Source organism: Pelodiscus sinensis, chromosome 22, assembly GCF_049634645.1.
Source record: "Pelodiscus sinensis isolate JC-2024 chromosome 22, ASM4963464v1, whole genome shotgun sequence".
In the NCBI taxonomy this organism is placed as follows: Eukaryota; Metazoa; Chordata; order Testudines; family Trionychidae; genus Pelodiscus; species Pelodiscus sinensis.
The window spans coordinates 14,519,522-14,537,646 of NC_134732.1; the positions used below are offsets into that span (position 1 = coordinate 14,519,522).

At 45.4% G+C, this 18,125-nt stretch overlaps 2 protein-coding genes across 5 annotated transcripts in view; one reads left to right on the top strand and one right to left on the bottom strand.

Moving 5' to 3' along the window:
* Positions 1-6,781, top strand: part of POMT1 (protein O-mannosyltransferase 1) — a 31,896-nt gene extending 25,115 nt beyond the window's left edge. For all 4 annotated transcript variants that reach the window (XM_075905958.1, XM_075905959.1, XM_075905960.1 and 1 more), the window contains 3 exons: positions 290-467; positions 801-1,001; positions 6,343-6,781. In XM_075905958.1, the coding sequence (XP_075762073.1) occupies positions 290-467; positions 801-975 (353 nt within the window). In that variant the 3' untranslated portion in view covers positions 976-1,001; positions 6,343-6,781. The remainder of the gene's footprint in view (positions 1-289; positions 468-800; positions 1,002-6,342) is intronic.
* UCK1 (uridine-cytidine kinase 1) lies at positions 1,584-13,507 on the bottom strand. Its single transcript, XM_006128384.4, has 7 exons — positions 13,358-13,507; positions 9,642-9,801; positions 7,517-7,613; positions 7,123-7,265; positions 6,923-7,017; positions 5,048-5,096; positions 1,584-4,691 (listed from the first exon to the last, which is right to left on the bottom strand). Exons 1-7 carry the CDS (start codon positions 13,454-13,456, stop codon positions 4,504-4,506), a joined length of 831 nt encoding a protein of 276 aa, XP_006128446.1. The 5' UTR covers positions 13,457-13,507; the 3' UTR covers positions 1,584-4,503.
* Between the last annotated feature and the right edge of the window lie 4,618 nt (positions 13,508-18,125).

Below are 18,125 nucleotides of genomic sequence, written 5' to 3' on the forward strand. Positions count from 1 at the left end.
AATCTATCAAAACCCACCTACCATGAGTATTTTAGAGGTGCCGTTAGACACACAGGTCCTGTGTGCTCTGCAAGATCACTAAAGAGCCTACTGATAGCTTTACACTGCATAACCTTTGGTTAAAGTGGCTAGGGAAATGTTATCTAACTACTTCCGCTCTGCGTGCAACATAAAAAACTTTGGAAAATTGCCTGTCCTTGCAGTTGCTAGTTGTCAGGGTGCTTGGTAGCAGACCTTCCCAGGAAGCCTGGTTAGAGCTCAGCACTGTGTTACCCTTTCTGTCTTGTAGATGCGTGGTGGATCTGGGTGGCAGCTGGAGGCCTCTGTGTGGGAGGCTGGGCTGTGAACTACATCCCCTTCTTCATGATGGAAAAGACACTTTTCCTGTACCACTACCTGCCTGCTCTCACTTTCCAAATCCTCCTGATTCCTATTGTACTGCAGCATCTGAGTGATCACGTCTTCAGGTACCTGGCACATCCTGCAGGGTGGTGAAATGATGGGGTTCTTAATTCTAGCACTGACTTTGGGCACAATGCATTATATCCCATCTGTAATAACACTGCCCTGCCTCCTAGAGGGGCATGGAGAGAATTACTCAATTAATGTGTGTACAGAGCCAAGCAAGCTACATGTTAAACTGCAGCCTTATTTAGAATTTCATTTATTTGGAGGAGAGAAGACAGAATCTGTTTCCTGGGGTCTTCCTTTCTTGCAGTTCCGAATTGCCACACTGGCCACTTGCTATTAGAATGTGTGTGTGGATGGCTTTCCTTTAACTTCAGTTCTTTCTCTCGCAGATCCCAACTCCCTAAGAACACATTCAGTGCCTTGATGGTAGCCTGGTTCTCTTCCATTTACCTGGTCTATCACACATTCAGCCCACTAACCTATGGGAAGCCTGCCCTCTCAGCAGCTGAGCTCAGGGACTTGCGCTGGAAGGACACCTGGGACATCCTGATCCGCAAACAATAGTGGAGCCACTTTACACACTAGTCAAGGTAGAACTGATCATACTGAAATGTAACTGCTCTTGCTTCTAGATAGGGGCTCAGGGCAAAAAGCCTTGTAATTATGTTGGCAAAAATTGTATTCCCATGGGGGTGATAATGTGTTTCTGTTCTGCTCGATAGCATTAGTCTCATTGCAAATCTACAGTATTGTAGGTTAGCTCCACTGTCTCAAACTACCCTTGATATTTAGTGTAGAACAGGTGCCTAGACTGATCTTGAGAGATTTTACTGTAGAGCTTCCTTCTCTTCTAACTAGTAGCGTGTAGTTCCAGGCTGCTGCCTTTAGAGGGAAGAGACTCATACTTGACTGGATGCATTCAGGGAGACCATAGTGACACTTCACTAAAGCTTTAACTAACTTTACTTCAAGATAGAACAACTCATGGCTGAGAGACTAAACACACTACAGGGAGAGGATGTGTTTGCTCCAGCCTGCTCCCTGGCTGTTCAGCCTCTTTATTGTAGTTGACACTCCTTTGGGACTCTGTTAAAGCTCCTTGGTGTTGGGATGAGTAGCAAGAATGTGCCTTTTAGTAGATCTGTGTTGCAGGGACTGAAACTACTTTTATAAAAAAAACTAGAAGATTTATTACATTGCTCAGGTCCTTAACTCATTTATTTTTTGTTTTTCTTCATTTAAATCATTGCTCTGGGATGGAGCTGTGGATGAGAGGGGTTCAATATGCAGGCTGCGTCAGGAAGAGAGGGCTACCCCAACCCTCTCACCACAGCTACTTGGGGTCATGGCTACTTCAGCTCCAGCGGGCACAGCTGGGGGAGGGGTCTTGTCCTTCGCCTTGGACAGGTCTAGGTTCATCTGCCCCCTGCACTCCCCAGCCAGAGTGAGCAATGCAGCAAACTGTGCACTTCCCCTTCACTCCCTGATGAAAGGGAACAGTCAGCAATTTTCCTGTATGAAGGGGGGGGGCTTCAGTCCCCCCATGGCCTCCCTAACAGGCACCTGGGGTGGGAGGCTCACGGCTGGGGCAATCCTGCCTGGGAGGTGGGTGGGGCATGCCCCTAGCCAGCCCCTACCTGGGTGAATCTCTTTTCTGTATGGTTTTATGCATCCTCGTGCTCCTTTGAGGGAGGAGAGCTTCAGCTCCCCTCCCAACCAAATCCTTAACTTATAAGACTGTATACCGAATTTGGTGGTCCTAGCTCTTACCATGTAGGAGGCATGCTTGAACCGATAGATTTGCTCACTCTGACAATCTCTCTCAAACCATTACGTGGTTACAGCCACATTGCTGCCGTTTGTTCATTGGTGTCACAGAGGTAGTCACATTAGTCTGTAACTTCGAAAATGAGCAGTCCTGTGGCACCTTAGAGACTCACAAAAATACACAGTGTCATGAGCTATGACGTAGGTTTTACTCACAAAAGCCCATGATATTATATATTTTTGTGAGTCTGTAAGGTGCCATAGGACTACTTGTTTGTTCACTGGGTTATTTATCAAAGCAACACAAAACCGCCTGGCTTTTTATAAGAGACGAAAAAAGTTCTTCAACAATAAATAATTCTTCCCTCTGCTTAAGTCTGCATTTACCAAGTAGATGGGTAAGTAGCAAATGATGTTTTAAAATGTCACTTGTAATTAGAGGGTGGCCTTCTTGTAGTAAGGTAGAGACCAAAGCTCCCTCTAAGCTGTATGGCCGCGCAGCTATTTTCGGAGGCCTGCTCAGAAGTTCAAAGCTCCTGGTGCAGGTAGGGAGCTCAGCTGAGGGCGGGGGCGTCTGTAAACAGCAACTAATCACTGCCACATGCTGAACTGAAGAGCTCCCAGAGCAGAAAAGCAGCTGTGATAAGGCTGCAATAAGTGGTTGGAGGGAGGGAATAAGTAATTGCTTGGAAAATCCAAGGGGAGTTGGGAGAGTCCCTTCTGCTAGAGGAGAGAGAGGCAGAAACCCAGCAGTGTTTTCAACCAGCCTGAGCTGAGAAAGGGGGGTAAGGAGCTGACTGCATGGGGTAGGTGGGGGATAGAGGGGGTGGGTGGGTGCTGGCATCTGTGCAGTGAGTTGGAGGCAGGGGGACAGTTTGTTTTGGTTGTCCCAACTCCCTGCAGTTCTCTCTGCTAGGCTGGGTTGGAGGGGTGGGGAAGCAGGCTGCATGGGAGGACATTTGCATTTCAAACAAAGCTTTACATAGGTGTTAATGGCTTAAGAGAAGAGAGAAAAATATTTTTCTCTTAATTTTTTTGAGTGTTGCAGATATCTAAAACTCTTAATTTAATTATTGTTTTAAAATCCTGTGTTACTAATTAATACATGGTAAAGTGAATTGCATTAAGGCCAGATCTTTGCTATGTGGTAAAGTTCTGGCTCTTATGAGTCAGAAGTAGCAAGTATGACATGTGATGCTAGTTTTGTAGAATGAAAGATTATCTGCAATCTCTTTGAAACATGCCTGAAGTCACGTGTTAATTTGTTCTGTGGCTTCTACTCTTTCTCAAGTGGAAGCAGGCTAATTCCCTACCTTTGTAATCACTAAGGGTACCTCACAACAACTAGACACAGATGTCTTGTTTTAATAATTTTCTTCCACACATGGGCTGCTGTATTGATGGTGTACATCCATACACTACCTCAATATTGTTGTTGCACATAAGAAATTTCAACCTGCCCAAGGATAGAAAATGAGAGAGGGAACACTGGTAGAGACTACGGTTTCATGTTAAGTTTCTTCTGTTCATTTTTTGATGCCACAGTACTCTTTGCTTGAGCTACTCAACTCCCCCTGGGATTGAATACTTGAGCTTTACCGCTGCTTTGGAGAAGGCAAGAGAACTGTAAACCACATCTACAAGTGAATTCTGCCAGCAGACTCTGCACTCAATTAGTATGGAAGTGTTCTCCAAGGTCAGCCTTCCTGTCATGAGACACTCAACCCCATTGGAGCTCTCCTGCTCTGTAATTGCTTTGAGCACTATATCTGCTAAGCCTAGCTACATTCTGCGTAGCTTGTGACACACAAAGGAGCAATGGGGCTCCACCTTTTAGCAGAGTTGTTTAACCTCCCAAGAAGCCTAATTTTCCTCAGCCCTCAGTAAAATAGACATCTCTGCAGTTGCACCAATAATGAGCGTAGTCCTTTTTCCCCACACAATAGAGTCCTTCTGGACATGGGAATGCCAGATCTATGTCAAGGAACAGGGGCAAGTTGGGGCCTGTTTAAAAACAAGTCTCTTTTCTGCTTCTCACTTAAGAGCAAGGATCTCATTTCCTTGCTGCTAAGGAAAAGCACCATGAATGCAGATTAGGGGTCCTGTACCCCACTGCACTGGGTTTAATTCCCAGAAGGGATTTCAGCATACAGTGCCATCTAAAACCAGGTCCTGGGTGCAGGATCAATAGTCCAGTTCCTTCCTTCACTCTGTGAGAAGACACACACCTTGAATCTGTCCCTAAGTTGCTATGGGCATGTCACAAACCAGTTAGTTGAAAAAGTTGGTCTGGAATAGAAGCAACTTCTTCAGACCCCCATCTGGTTAGTGGGGACGGCTGCTAGACTCCAGATGAGATCGTTTGCCAGCTGCCAACATGGTGCTGCCCTCTGTTTGCTCAGGGAATGATCGTTTGTATGTCCGACCATGCCCATTCATCGCCCCTCGCTGCCACTTGCAGATGTCTCCATTCAAAATGTCCTGGATGTGCTGCACAATAAGGTTTATAGCAACTGCAAAAAGAACAGTAAATATTGGACATATGAATGTTGTTGGCTGAAGTCTTCCACTATTTTTTGAGCGGGTGTCTGTGACAACCAGCTCTGTCTCATTCAGATACTCTTCATTGCAATGTTGCTGCTTGCATTTGAAACTAGTGCAGTGTGGTCAGATCCCTACAACATAATGCCAGCCTCTTAAAAACTATAGACCTGGTTAAAACAAAGTCAGGGAAATCCTGTCAGTTTCTAAGCACTTTTCCCTCCACTTTACAAGAGGGTTCAGGAGGAGCATTGGGAGATCTGTTTATCACTATCTTTATGTGCAAAATCCATGTGACAGTGCAGTTAAAGCAGTAAATGTCCCTTACCCATATTGTCAACTCCACGAGGAATAATCACATCTGCATACTTCTTTGTCTGCAAATCAGAAATAATAGTAGGGCTGGGCTTTTCACAATATTTACCACTATTCTCAGATATGAAAAAAGGAGGCTACTTTTACATTGTAATAGTATCTAAAAGTCTGTTTGGTCATCTGAATGTTACTATCGATCTCCTGAATTTTGTAGCTGTGACTGAACAGTTTAAGGGGTGAGGGACTGTTGCCTCTATACTAAAAGCACTCAAGACATTCCTTTCCTCTCCTACTATTACTGACCTGAAATTGATGTTACCTTCATTGAGCCTCTTTTGCAGCACTGCCTGACTTACAAGAGCAGGTAAATCCAGTTAGCTGGTGGCATTCTGATTAAAACCAATTCTGTTTGTAATATTTGTGTGTGTGCTAAATTGCTACCTGTCTCTGATCCTTTCAAGTCCTCTGCTTTTTATAAAAAGGCAGTTCCCTCATAGAGATGCTGATCTTGCTACAACACTTGCAGGAGGCAAAGACCAACTCAGACCTCCCCCTAGATCAAAGTTTAAAAAAAAAAAAAAGCTTTTGTATTCTTAAAGCACTAAAAGCATTCACAAGCTAAATGTATGTATATGGTCACCCAAACTGGCAGCCACCTCCTCTCCTGTACAATTACACACAGGAAGGAAGGGGAGCAGTGTAGACCCTAGATCAGGGGGCTGCAACCTCTGGCTCTTGGGCCAGATACGGCTCAGTATGGAACAAATATGGCTCTTTTGCCATTCCCAAAATCCATGCTACTTTTTAAATTAAAATGAAAAATTCAAAATTTTAAAAATGCATAATTACTCATGTAGCATGAATGCCTGCATGAACCTGAATTTGACCAGTTATGATGTAAACTTCAAAGAAATGTGCAAAAAGATGCAGCAGAAGTCCCATTAAATAGTCTGTGTGTGAGTACGTTTCATTTACACTATTGCTAATCATCATGTCAATTATCAATAATATTAAGTTGAATATCTTCAGTCATCAAATGGGCATTCTTATATGGCTCTTTGTTGACCGCTTGTTCTGAATTTTGATGAAGTTTGGCTCTTTGGTTTGAAAAGATTGCCAACCCCTTCTCTAGGTCATACTGCAGTGTTCTAAGTCAACTGACACTAATACATAAATGAAAGGTTGGGGGTGTGACAACCAGAATATCCATGGCAGTAATCAGTGAGAGAAGAAATCATTCATATAGCACTGTAAATTTCCAGGATGCTTTACAAGCAGCGGGTAACAACCATTATATGTCTTTGACAGGGTAACTCAGATGAGAAGCAAGGAGAGATTGCACATGGCTCAAGAAGACATCCCATGTGCAACAGACATGATTTTGCTTCAAAACCTTCTGTGAACCACTTCTTAAATTGTTCTCATTGAGACAGCCGGTATAGCCCTGTGTTACGAACAGTGGCTACGCTTTGGGAAGGTTACAACACTACAAAGGATAGCATGCTGGGTAGGACATCACATCTGAGCCAAACTCAGCTACACTTGTTTTCTCTACAATGAAAAGAAGACAACCCTGATGGCTTAATAGTTTTTGTTGTTTGGTTGGTGTTTTTGGTTTTTTTTTACTTTCTAGGACTAACAATGGCTAACTGTCTTGGATTAAATTACTGGGAATTTTATTCTAAATACAATGCAAAGATTAATTCTAAACAATAGGATCTTCACTAAAGATTACTTTTAATTTCAAGCAGCTATGATTTGAGTGATTTATATCATAGGTCCCTAGTTCCACTTCTCCAGCTCTAGTATGAATAAGCATCACTTAGCTTCCCCTACTTCTCCAGACCCTTAAAACATGTGTCTGTTTAGATAATGGAAAGCTTGGTACCGGCAAACAGAACTCCTCAAAGGCGGGTTTGACGAAGGTTGTGTATTGAGTCAGGATCTGCTCTAGGTCCCTTCCACGCTTCATATCTCGAAGAACTGGGGTAGAAGGAAAAACAAGGGGCAGTGAGTTTTATTGTATAGCTGGAGACCACCACAAGGCAAGCAGGTGGCTGCTAATGGAACAGAAGCCCAGGATATTACCTCTGCGGGACAGACGAACATCAGAGTCTGTGTCAACAAAAAGTCGGAGATGGAACATGTCCCGAATGTCTTGGTTATAGAACACCAGGATCCCCTCAAAAAGAACCACATCTGCAGGATAGACCACTGTTGTCTCTGCCAACCTGGCAAAGGGAAAAGGTACGTGGAACATTAGTTGGACCACGTTTCAAATTGCAAAGTGGCTTTCAACACTGAGCGCTAATGTGTAGTTCTGTTTCATTCCATTTAACATAGCTCACCCAGTCCCACTTTTTTGCTCCCTCCAGCATCCTGCTGCAAAATTCATATGCTCAGCGAGGATGGGGCAGAGAGATGACAGCTCACACTAACTCTGCCTAGCACCATGTGAAAAATGTTAAGAACTGAGACTTACCTGGAATGAGTTACAAAATCGTAAGTCGGCACCTCTACAGTTTTTCCTTCCACAATATTTTTCAGGGTTGTGTGCATCAGATCATTATCAAAAGCACCTGCAAAATGAAGAAATAAAATAGAGACAAGACCCAGGAAGTGTTAGAGCCAAAATTCTGCGAGTCTTTTCTGGTACTGAACAATTTAAGTCTATCAGCATTCCTCTGGGTGACGTTACCAGAGGAGGATTCCTGATTTATTCTTTCTATCTACAACAACCCACACTCTAAGTAATATTTATTAAAGGAAAACTTCAGCATCACCCCAAATATATTGTAATCACTGCATCCAGATACAAAGATGAGGACATTTTTGTAAAAGATACCTTAGGTACACAGAAATGAAGAATACGAACAGACAAGAAAACTACAATCAAGACTGCTTGGTAGTTGACAGATGGACATGGCAGCTACAGCCAGCGGAGTAAAGGATCTAGAAAAGCTAAATCTTGTATTTTTGGTATTTTATTTCTAGTCAGTTCAAAACATGTTAAATTAACACATCAAAACAGAATTACAAGGTAGAAAGCCTTATATATTTGTCCAGTCTTTTTAAAGAGTGAACCTTCTTAACCTAGAGCAGGTGTTTTTCTACTTTTGCCCAGCATGGACTGCAGGGAATGTCTCCGATTTGCAATCATGTTACAACCTTGGGGCAAGGACAGCTGTTGCTTATACAAAAAATATAGTAGGGAAAGTATTTCATGAATTTTTAACTTTTTTAAAAGGAACTTTAGCAGCTGGAAACCAGGAAGTGACTAAGTATCATGTGAGTAATGTTCTGCAGACTTACATTAGGCTAACTTCCACTGTAAAGTATTGGGCATCTCACTCCAGCAACAACATAAGCACCAATCACAACATGAGGATACTGTGGTTTTTCTAAGAGCTGGGTTGGAAATTAATTTTTTTTGTTTCTTCCCTACTACCTGCCACTGCAGTTCTTCCTGTCTGTCACTTAGGTGAGGCTGAAATACAGGAACTCAGATACCCAGTGAGGGGTGTTCAGTACTTTCCATTTTGCATGTTTAAAGCCTTTTAGATACAGTAATGTAACCATGAACAAGGTCAGTCTTATGTCTTTTTTACAAATGATCAAAGCATGTAAACTCATTGTGACAACGACTATCTACTCCATGTTTATCCTGTACAGTGGGCTACAGGTCCCTGAGGGCATGCCTATATAGCAACATTCTTTTGAAATAACTAGTTTTATTTTGAAATAAGTCTACATCTACACAGCAGGCAAGTATTTCGAAATGATGTCGAAATACTGTTGAGCTGGGGGCCTTCTTACTCTGACTCCTGTAAACCTCACTGTATGAGGAATAAGGGAAGTCGAAGGAAGAATGTTCTATTTTGAAATAAGTGCTTTGTAGATGCTCCCAATTTCAAAGTAAGCTATTTTGACTTAAGCTATGCAATTGACATAGCTCAATTTGCGTAGCCCTGCTGTGTAGTCGCACCCTGACTGGAGCTGCTAGGTGCTACAGTAATAATTATAAAGAGTATTGACTTGCTCTGTAGTCAACCCAGAAAGGCAGTAGTAAAGCTAGGTTGAGGCCCTGTATCTTTTAAGTCCAAATGCTGTGCTATGCGCACAACTTCTCGTTGGAGCTTCAGAAAGGTCACCCCTTAGGAATAGCGAGATTTCCTACAGGAACAGGAGACTTCTCAGTATGCTTAAATGAAGCATCCAGCTTCTACTGGCTCTTAAACTAAGGTGCCCAGAAGAAATGTTTTCCTTTCGAATTGGTGCTCTCCTAAATGTTTCTCAATAGCCTCTGGGAAGCACCGCATTGCAAAGACACTCCTCCAAACAGCACTCTGATATCAGTACACATCATAGAGCTATGGTAGAACAGAAGGAGATGGCTAGTGAGAATAAGGTCTGCAGAGGCAGGGACCAATCTTTTTATTTCCATGGAAAGCACCACATTCTCTATGGTGTTCTACAATCAGGAACTTTGATACGTATCTCAGCTCTTGCCCTTCTTCCATGACCATCTCCCATCAAAGTCCTTCCTCATACACACTGTTCCCTGACGGCACAGATTAAGTGAGATGGGAGGATTTTTAAAGCTTTACCTGGGTGATCAAAGTTATACTGTCCCTTCAATGCCTTGGCTTTCTGGTCTGCAGTGAGGACCTTGTAGAACCTATCCTGGCTCAGAATGATGAGCTTTCGTTGGTGATGATCCACTTCATTTTGCCCCAGGAGCTCCATGATCTTCTCACATACTGTGGACTGACGAACAACAAGCAGTCACAAATAACAGCCATCTGCAGCATCTTCCCCCAGGGCTTCACCAACATTCAACTTCACAGCAGTGAAGGGAGGTGGTGGATAAAAACTAGCCTTATTGTAACAGTTGACAAAACAAGGCAGCCCCCTTCTCCCAACACAAGTCAAAGCCAGGGAGAGAACAGTCCTGTATTAAGCACTTCATTATATTTCCTCTCTGCCTAATTCAACCTTACCCCTGGCTTTAGTGAGCTTTAAAATGGGGAACTGTGAATACTGTCTGCCTCAAGGAGCAGTCAGGAACATGGGGCAGAAGAATGGCTGCATAGAGATTATGGAGTGGGACTGAGCACCTGAGGGATAGTTTTGGGTGAACAGAGCCAGCTCAAAGAAGGGTCTGTTCACAGATCTAATTCCAACCCTGTCACTGCTGGGAAAGCTCAATTTCAGTTCTGCTATAGTATCTGTTACCTATCACTATAGTATTCCACGTTACAATGCTATTTTGTAATGGAGCCTTCTCTGCAGAAATGCTTTACAAACACTTGCCTACCTGAGAGTTGGGGAGATGTGAGAGACGTTCCCATTTTACAAATTGAAAACCTGAGGCAAAGAGCACTTAAGTAACCAGTCACATAAACCAGCAACAGAACATGGACTAGAGCCAAGGTTTAACTTAAGAACATAAGATTCGCTATTGTGTGTGTGAGACCAATGGGCCCTCTAGTGCAGTAGCTTGTCTTCTGACAATGACCAGTGCCAGATGTTTCAGAAATGTTGAACAAACAAAGCAGTGATTCATCCCTAGTTGTCCAATCTCAGCCTAGCAGGGAGAGGTTTAGGGACGGCCAGAGCCAGAGGGTGTGTCCCTGACCATTTGAACTAATGGTCATTGATGAACCTACCCTCCATGAATTAAATAATTTTTTAATCCAATTATGCTTTTGTCTTGTACACTAGCCCCTGGCAATGAGTTCCAGGGATTGTGCAGTGTGTGAAGTACTTCCTTATGTTTTAAACCAGCTACCTACTGGTTTCTTTAAATAGCTCCTGCTTCCTCTCATACAAAGTTCTTAACACTGCTCGAGTCACTTTCTCCCCACCATTCATGATTTATTAGATCTCTACATATCCTCAGTTTTTAAATCTCTCCTGGTATGGACGCTGTGCCATATCCCTAATCGTTTTGTTGCCTTTTTTTGTATTTTTTTCCAGGTCTAAAATATGTTTTTTAAGATGAGGAAGCCAGAACTGCACACAGTAGTCAAGGTATACCTCAGATTTGTACAGTGGCAATGTGATCGCTTCTCTCTTACTACATCGCCCTTTCCATGTGGTTCCTAACAGCCGCCGGGCATTTTTGACTGCTGCTGCACACTGAGCCAATGTTTCAGAAACCTGTCCACAAGATGGTTGTTTTTAGCTTCCAAGGCCCCTTTGCCAACCATTCTGCCTCTCCATTAGGGGTGACATTCCCTCCTTGGCAACTTACTTCGCAGAAAGCGTGTTCTTCCAGCTCAACAAAGAAAAGAAACTGGAATCGGTTGTATACATTGAACAGAGCATTATAACTGGATCTTGACCCAATTAAAACTAGGGATGTAAAATCGCAATTAATCAGTTAACCAGCTGCTTAACTAAGCAGGATCCCTGGTAGGTACTGCTCCAGCCCGCCTGGAGCATCCCCCAGTGTGTGTAGGACTGGCTCCTGGTGCCAGCTGCACAGGGCTGGCTTCCTGGGCCGTGTGGGGGCCTGGCACGGCTGGAGCAATGTTCTGCTGGCAGGGGGCTGCTCCCAACGACCTGGCTAACCATTAGCTGATAAGCATCACCTGCCAACCTGTTCTCATCCCTAATTAAAACACCCTGTCAGAGAGTGGGTGTAATGCACAGGGTATTGGCTGAACTGCAGCTGGGAGCAAGCCTCTCAGCCTAGGGTGACAAATTCATGCTAGGTCTGTTCAGGCTATTGTGCCAATAGGAGTGTTGTGGACATGGCAGCTCAAGCTAGTGACCTGAGCTCAGACCAGGGGATTGGACCAAGGCAGCTAGCCTCAGTCACCATGGTCTGTCCAGCATGGCTGGGAGGTTGCTCCCAGAGGCAGTGTAGACATACCCACAGAGGCCAAACAAAACACTCGCTTTTCCTCACCCACATTCATCTCCCTAGATCAAAGTGGGGTCATCTTTGGAGTTGAATTGAGTCAATATTTGCGCTGAGGGCAAAGTGCAGGTTCCTTCTCCATCCCCTGTTAGGTAAATCTCTACAGAAACCATCCTTCTCCCTCCCCCTCCCCATCTCCCCCAAGGTTAGTGCAAAATACATACAATCAGATAAATGGCTGGGTGGGAGGTTCATTCTGAGGAAAAACTATTTTACTAGGAGGGTGGTGAAACACTGGGATGGGTTACCTAGGGAAGTAGTGGAGTCTCCATCGCTAGAGGTGTTTAAGTCTCGGCTTGACAAAGTTCTGACTGGGTTGATTTAATTGGGATTGCTCCTGCCGTGAGCAGGGGGCTGGACTTGATGGCCTTCTGAGGTTTCTTCCAGCTCTGTGGTTCTATGAATCTCTAAGGCCCACTTCAGGAGGTGTTTCCTGGGTGTGCTATGAGCTCTGCCCTTCATTAGGTATCCCTGTTTACCACCAGGCTTAGCATTTTTCTCACTTTTATCTTGATACATCACTGACATCTGAAATGTTTCCTCACCCAAGAGAGGAAAAATCCTGCTGAAGCCTGTCTCCTTTCAAGCCCCCCCTTTCCTCATGTCTCATTTTTGGTCTGTCTTTGTCTCCTATTTTTCCACAAGTGTTTGAGCCCATGCACTTAAGCAGTTTGTACTGGCCAGATGGGGAAGGGAAATGGGGTGCTATTCTGGGCTGAAATAATAATGCTGCTGATCCTTTGGAGGAAATGTCAAGTCAGGTGCCCAGCAGATGGGGGGTGTGGGTGCCCAAAGCCACACAAATTGTGAGGGTGTTGCTTGGGGCTAGATGTCAAGGGTCCTTGGCTTCCTGCTGCTGCCGCTAGCGACTGATCTGTACTCAACCAGAGACTAGAATGCACAAATGCCATCCCCTAGGAAGGCTGGGAATTAGATGACGACACATGCATGGCACTGAAACCTGATGTGCCTCCCCCACAAAATCATGACAGCAGGTAACTTTATCCCTAAACAGGGACACCTCCCCTCCCCCCCCTCCCCCCCCGCTGCAAAATGGATGTGGGGCTCCATAGGGAGTCTACCAAAAACACCACTCAGGGGCCTTAATCACCAGAGATGTTCCCAGCACCTAGCTGGGGCATCCACATGGCTGGGGAGGAAGCACCCCGGCTATTCTGGGGGTGGGGTTTACTCACGGAGCCCTGTGGGGGAGGCCAAGCACCTTGGCAGTGCTCGGACCCGTGCCCCCACCCCCCCCCCCCAACAGCCCGCAGGTGCCTTGGCTGAGCTGAGACCGGCCAGACTCATCTCACCCATGGGCGGCCAGCAGGCTGCACACTAAGCGGGGCCGTTCCTGCCCAGCTCCGGGTCCAGCGGGGGAGGGGAGGCTCCTACCTTGCCGCTGGCGGTGCCTCCGCTCACCCCGATCAGGAAGGGCCTCGGGTGCGGTCGCTCGGCCTCCCCCCCGCCAAGGCTGCTGCCTGCCGAGGCCATGGCTCGCCACTGCGCCGGGAGGGTGGGAGGGGGGGGAACTACAACTCCCAGCAGTCACTGCGCTGAGGGCCGAGAGCTCCGCCGTGAGGCAGGCTGGGAGCTGTAGTCCTTACGTCTGGAGTGTTCCGAGCCTGCGCAGTCTGCGCTGCAGCTTCTGTGGCAAGAGACTAGCTGGACAGGGGTGTGAAAGGGGAGAGAGAGAGAGAGCGACACTTAGGGGTGGGGGGATTTTAACAGGGGGCAGGGCTGCACCTGGCTGGGAAGGGCCCTGGAAATGGTTTTTTTTTTAAAGATGGAAACTGCCCCTTTCATAAAATCTTAAACCACCAGGCCACAAGTGGACACAAAGGGGGCGCAGCAATGCTGTACAGGCGTGTGAATTACATCTGCAGCAACAATCCCTGGGATAGCGGCAGGGGGAAGTGACAGCAAGATGCACCGGCCAGAGTCCCTGGTTGCAGCCTCCGTCACATTGACTAAAAGAGAAGCTGGCAGCTTCCTCTTCCATTCAGTCCAGCTGCCCATTTCAGAAGCACTTTGCAAAGGCCAAACAGAGCTTTCAGCTCACCTGTTTGCTGCCAAACAGTTAAACTAGAGAGAATTAACATCTTGTTTTGTTTTAAAAGCATGGACGTGGGTAAAAGGTGGCCAAGTAGCCCCCCGGGGGGGCAGGTTCATGGCAGCCCGCAGCCAAGGAGACAGGCTTTCAATTTCTAATTCTAGTAATTTTCTTTGTAAAGTGCTCCAGCCTCTCCCCTCCTGTTTTATACACACCCTCATGCGCTGAAAATTAAAGTTACTGGCTCACTGATGCTTGTAATTGTTCGTAGCAGCTGCACTGGCTTGTAGCTGTGTGGGAAATGGAGTCATGGATGATGCTTGTTGTTCAATTTCTCCCTTTTTTGTTGTTTTTCTCTACGCTTTTATCCACAGCCCACTCAAGTCAATTGAAAAACTCCCGTTAATTTCAGTGGGCTTTGGATCAGGCCTTATCTGAGAACAGAGCTGCTGCTGGATATCACCTTGACAATGCTAGAGACTAAAGGCCTCTTTCCCCTAGAGCAGGTGTAGCATGGGTGGAATTTAGAGGGACACTCTCCATAGTCCTTGCAGGTGCTACCTTCTTTGCTGAGGCTTCCACTCCAGGGGCTGACAGTGCCAATGGATTTGCTATTTTTTTTAACTTACTAGGAAAACGGTCAAGACCCTTCAACATTCAAAGATCAGACATCTGGCAGAGGGTGTCTACTTTTGATCATTAGAGACACAGGGCAGATTTAAACAGGTAACCAAGATTTGTGAACTCTATATTCCATTCCTGCTTCACTGAGCAGATAAACCTTAAACATTAAGGCTACATCCACACTGCAGGCTTCTTGCACAAGAACTGTTTTGCGCAAGAATTCTTGTGCAAGAGGGTGTCCACCCTGCCATGTGCTTTTGCTCAAGAGATGTGCTTTTGCACAAGAGCATCCATAGTAGTGTGGATGCTCCCTCCCGCACGAAAGCTCTGATGGCCATTTTAACCATAGGGGTTTCTTGTGCAAGAAACCCCTGTTGCCCGTCCACTCTGCCTTCTTGCGCAAGAGGGCTTATTCCTCGTGGGGAGAGGAATAACTCTTGTGCAAGCAGCCCTCTTTTCTGACGCTTTACTGTAAATTTACTTGTTAAAGAATGCACGCGCAGTGTAAATGCTCCTCAAGCTTTTGTGCATGAACGGCCATTCTCGCTCCAAAAGCCTGCAATATATCCCTAACAGTTTGGATGGGGATTAATCGATCCTTGAGTTTCCTGCTGCCCCCTCCAACTACTGTAGATATGAAAATTGTAATACTCTTGAGTAAGTTTTATAATGATTTTTGATAGTAGAGACCTCAGTAATTTAGCACACACAGGCATAGGAAGATCCAATGGCCAGAAGCAAGAAAAACTCAAGACTAGAAATAAGGTACAAGCAGTGAAGAGTGAAGGTAATTAAGCCCTGGGGCAGCCATGGATTGTGGTGGATTCTTTGTTACTTGAAGTCTTTACATTGAGACCTTACTCACTCAGAAGTTACAAGCTCGATGCAAGCATCAACTGGTGAAATTCTCTGGCCCACATTATGTAGGTGGTCATACCAGTATTAACGGGTTCTGTACAATGCATTTGTGCTGTCTACATAGTAGAAACAGACAACAGACCGTATGGAAATCAGTATCAGGAAACAAAAGAGATGGCAAACAGAGCAGTCTTGGGAGGAATTTTCAGACAAGATCATATGCGTTTGTACATTTGGTAGATGGAGAAGGCAAAAAAATAGTCAGTTTGCCATATAAAATCAAAGTCCTGAAAACTCAGAAGGACTCTTTTAGGCTAGATAAATATTTCTTTCCATGCTGGTCATTTTTTTTACTACGTAATGGAACAACTACATCACACAGAGACCCAGAAAGGACAGGTTCAAGAATGCACCACATTTACATATGAGAAGTGCCACAAAAGGGACAGTACAGCAAAAACTACCAATTATATGAACAAATTGGGGTGGGCAAGGCAAGAAAGCAACTCAGAACCATGAGAAATTTAAAAAGAAATTGCAGCATAATAAACACAGTTCTGCCCTCAGTGTTAGTGCTAGTTAGTTAGTGTTAATGGTTGGAAAACCCTGATAGGAAAGTCAGGATCAATGTCTATATTGCTCACTACAACCTTTGTCACACAAACTGGAGACAGGTGCCTGGCAGAGCACCTACTTCAATCACTACAAAGGAAATAACTCAGTCAAACTTTAAAAATGTGTCTGAGGTAATCATTAAACAATTTACTCCCAGAGAAAAAAGTTAACGATCCAGGAACAGGGATAATATGGGACACAGTCTACCAATGGGATCAATAGGAAAGCAGAGATTTCAAACCCGACATAAGGTAAATTTTGCTGAAGTTTTCGCTTAGCTGGGAAATTGTTTTAATTGTCCTGAAATTACCACAGACAATTTAACTGATAACTGTAGAGCTCTTTGCTTGTCTGACCAGAACAAAAGGGCGCTGCATTTCCCGGGTCTCCAGTCTGAGGAAGTCAGGAAAAAAGGCTACTCCTCCGTCGCATCAGACACTGGCTCCTTTTGCAACTACAGCAATAAAGAAACAGCCACAAGTTTTTATAGAGGCTGACACGGAAATCTTCTTTCATGTATATATTCTAGTCTAATAAAAGACCTTTGCCAACCAAGCAATGCGATTTCGCGGTGTCTTTGTATCTGGGATCCTAACTCCTGGGGCTCTGCATCAGGATTACATGAGGTCTCTATTTTTCAGAAGGTGGAGAGAGAAGTTTCATACTGCACATCACCTTCAGCTTGACCTATTCACATTACACAGGAAGGGACGTGTTCCCCCTGTTACATGGCAGTTCTGTCCCCGGATAAGCCCGTGTCATAGCTCATCACTATCTAGTGACTGCCTGATAAGCTGTCCAATGAGCAAACCAGGTTAGCTGTCAGCAAGCCAAGGGCGTCTTGGACACAATTGACTCATGTGGCAAGTACCAGCGACTGACTCAGCCCTGACTGTCGCAGTGACAATCAAGAGCTCATAGAACTCAATTTCTGAAGAGCTGATTAAGAAATAATCAGAGTAAGGGAATCAGCTGCACTCAGATGGTGACTGGAAAAATGAACCTACATTCCACTATCCGTGGAAGTTGCGGCGCCAGCCCATCTCGCACTCCCACATCCTCAGGCCTTGTTCCTGATTTTCAGCCCTTTCAGATATGCTGGTCCTGCCCCTACTTCAACACCTCTCTGTAACTATAGTTTCAGGTTGGCCCAGGAGATAGCAGGGTGGCAGTGCAGACAGGCAAAGGGAAGCGTTGGAAGAGGCAAGGAGGAGAGATTTAAGGCTAATTGCACCAAAGACAAAGCCAGCAACAAGTACAGGCGGATAAGAAGCATTGGGAACAGGGAAAGGAATGTGGTTTTCAGTCAGACCCAATCACACCTGACACAGGTACCTGGGCTATCTTCCTGGCCTGTCCTAGTTCCAAACAGACCATTGCTAAAGAAGAACCCTCATTTGGAGTTAATGAGTCGCAGAAGAAAGCGCTACAGCCAGAAGCCAGCACTGCGACTGTGTCATGCCACAGCTCAGGTAGAGCAGCAGAAATAGCCACCCAGCAGAGCAGACTGGGGGAGGCAAAGGGCAGCCGTCTGCTGGAATGCCCCTCAGGGGCAGGAGGAGGTGTGACCCCTGACTGGCACAGCTGAGCTGACAGAAGTGTGGGATGCAGACACAGTTACGCTAACAAAACTGCTCTGTTTTATGGTTTCACTAATGCCAAGTGCAGCTCTGCTGGCATCGCTGTGTCCAGCCAGGAGGGTTTTGCTGGTGTAACGTAACAGTATTCATATATGGGCAATAAGCTCCTAGTGTAAACACAGCCTTGGATTCCTGAGAGCTTGGCTCCTTGCCCACATTGTATGGCTTTCCACACTAGAGCCCGTACTGGTCTAACTACACCCCTCCCGAATCACACCCCTAACCAGCACAGTTATACTGGCACAAAACTGTGTGGCGACCAGGCCTGTAGCCATCTGTCCCCCTCGGGGAGGTGATATTATGACTGCAGCCCAAGAAAGGGCTTGAAACAGATCCAGTTTGGGTCTCCCTCCCCCTTTACAATTTTCCAAGT

Coding starts and splice junctions, on each gene's coding strand:
- UCK1 (XM_006128384.4), bottom strand. CDS start 13,456: ATGGCCTCGGCAGGCAGCAGCCTTGGCGGGGGGGAGGCCGAGCGACCG. Junction 9,802..13,357: donor GAGGCACCGCCAGCGGCAAG/GTAGGAGCCTCC, acceptor GTTGTTCGTCAG/TCCACAGTATGTGAGAAGAT. Junction 7,018..7,122: donor TGTTCGTCTGTCCCGCAGAG/GTAATATCCTGG, acceptor CTTCTACCCCAG/TTCTTCGAGATATGAAGCGT.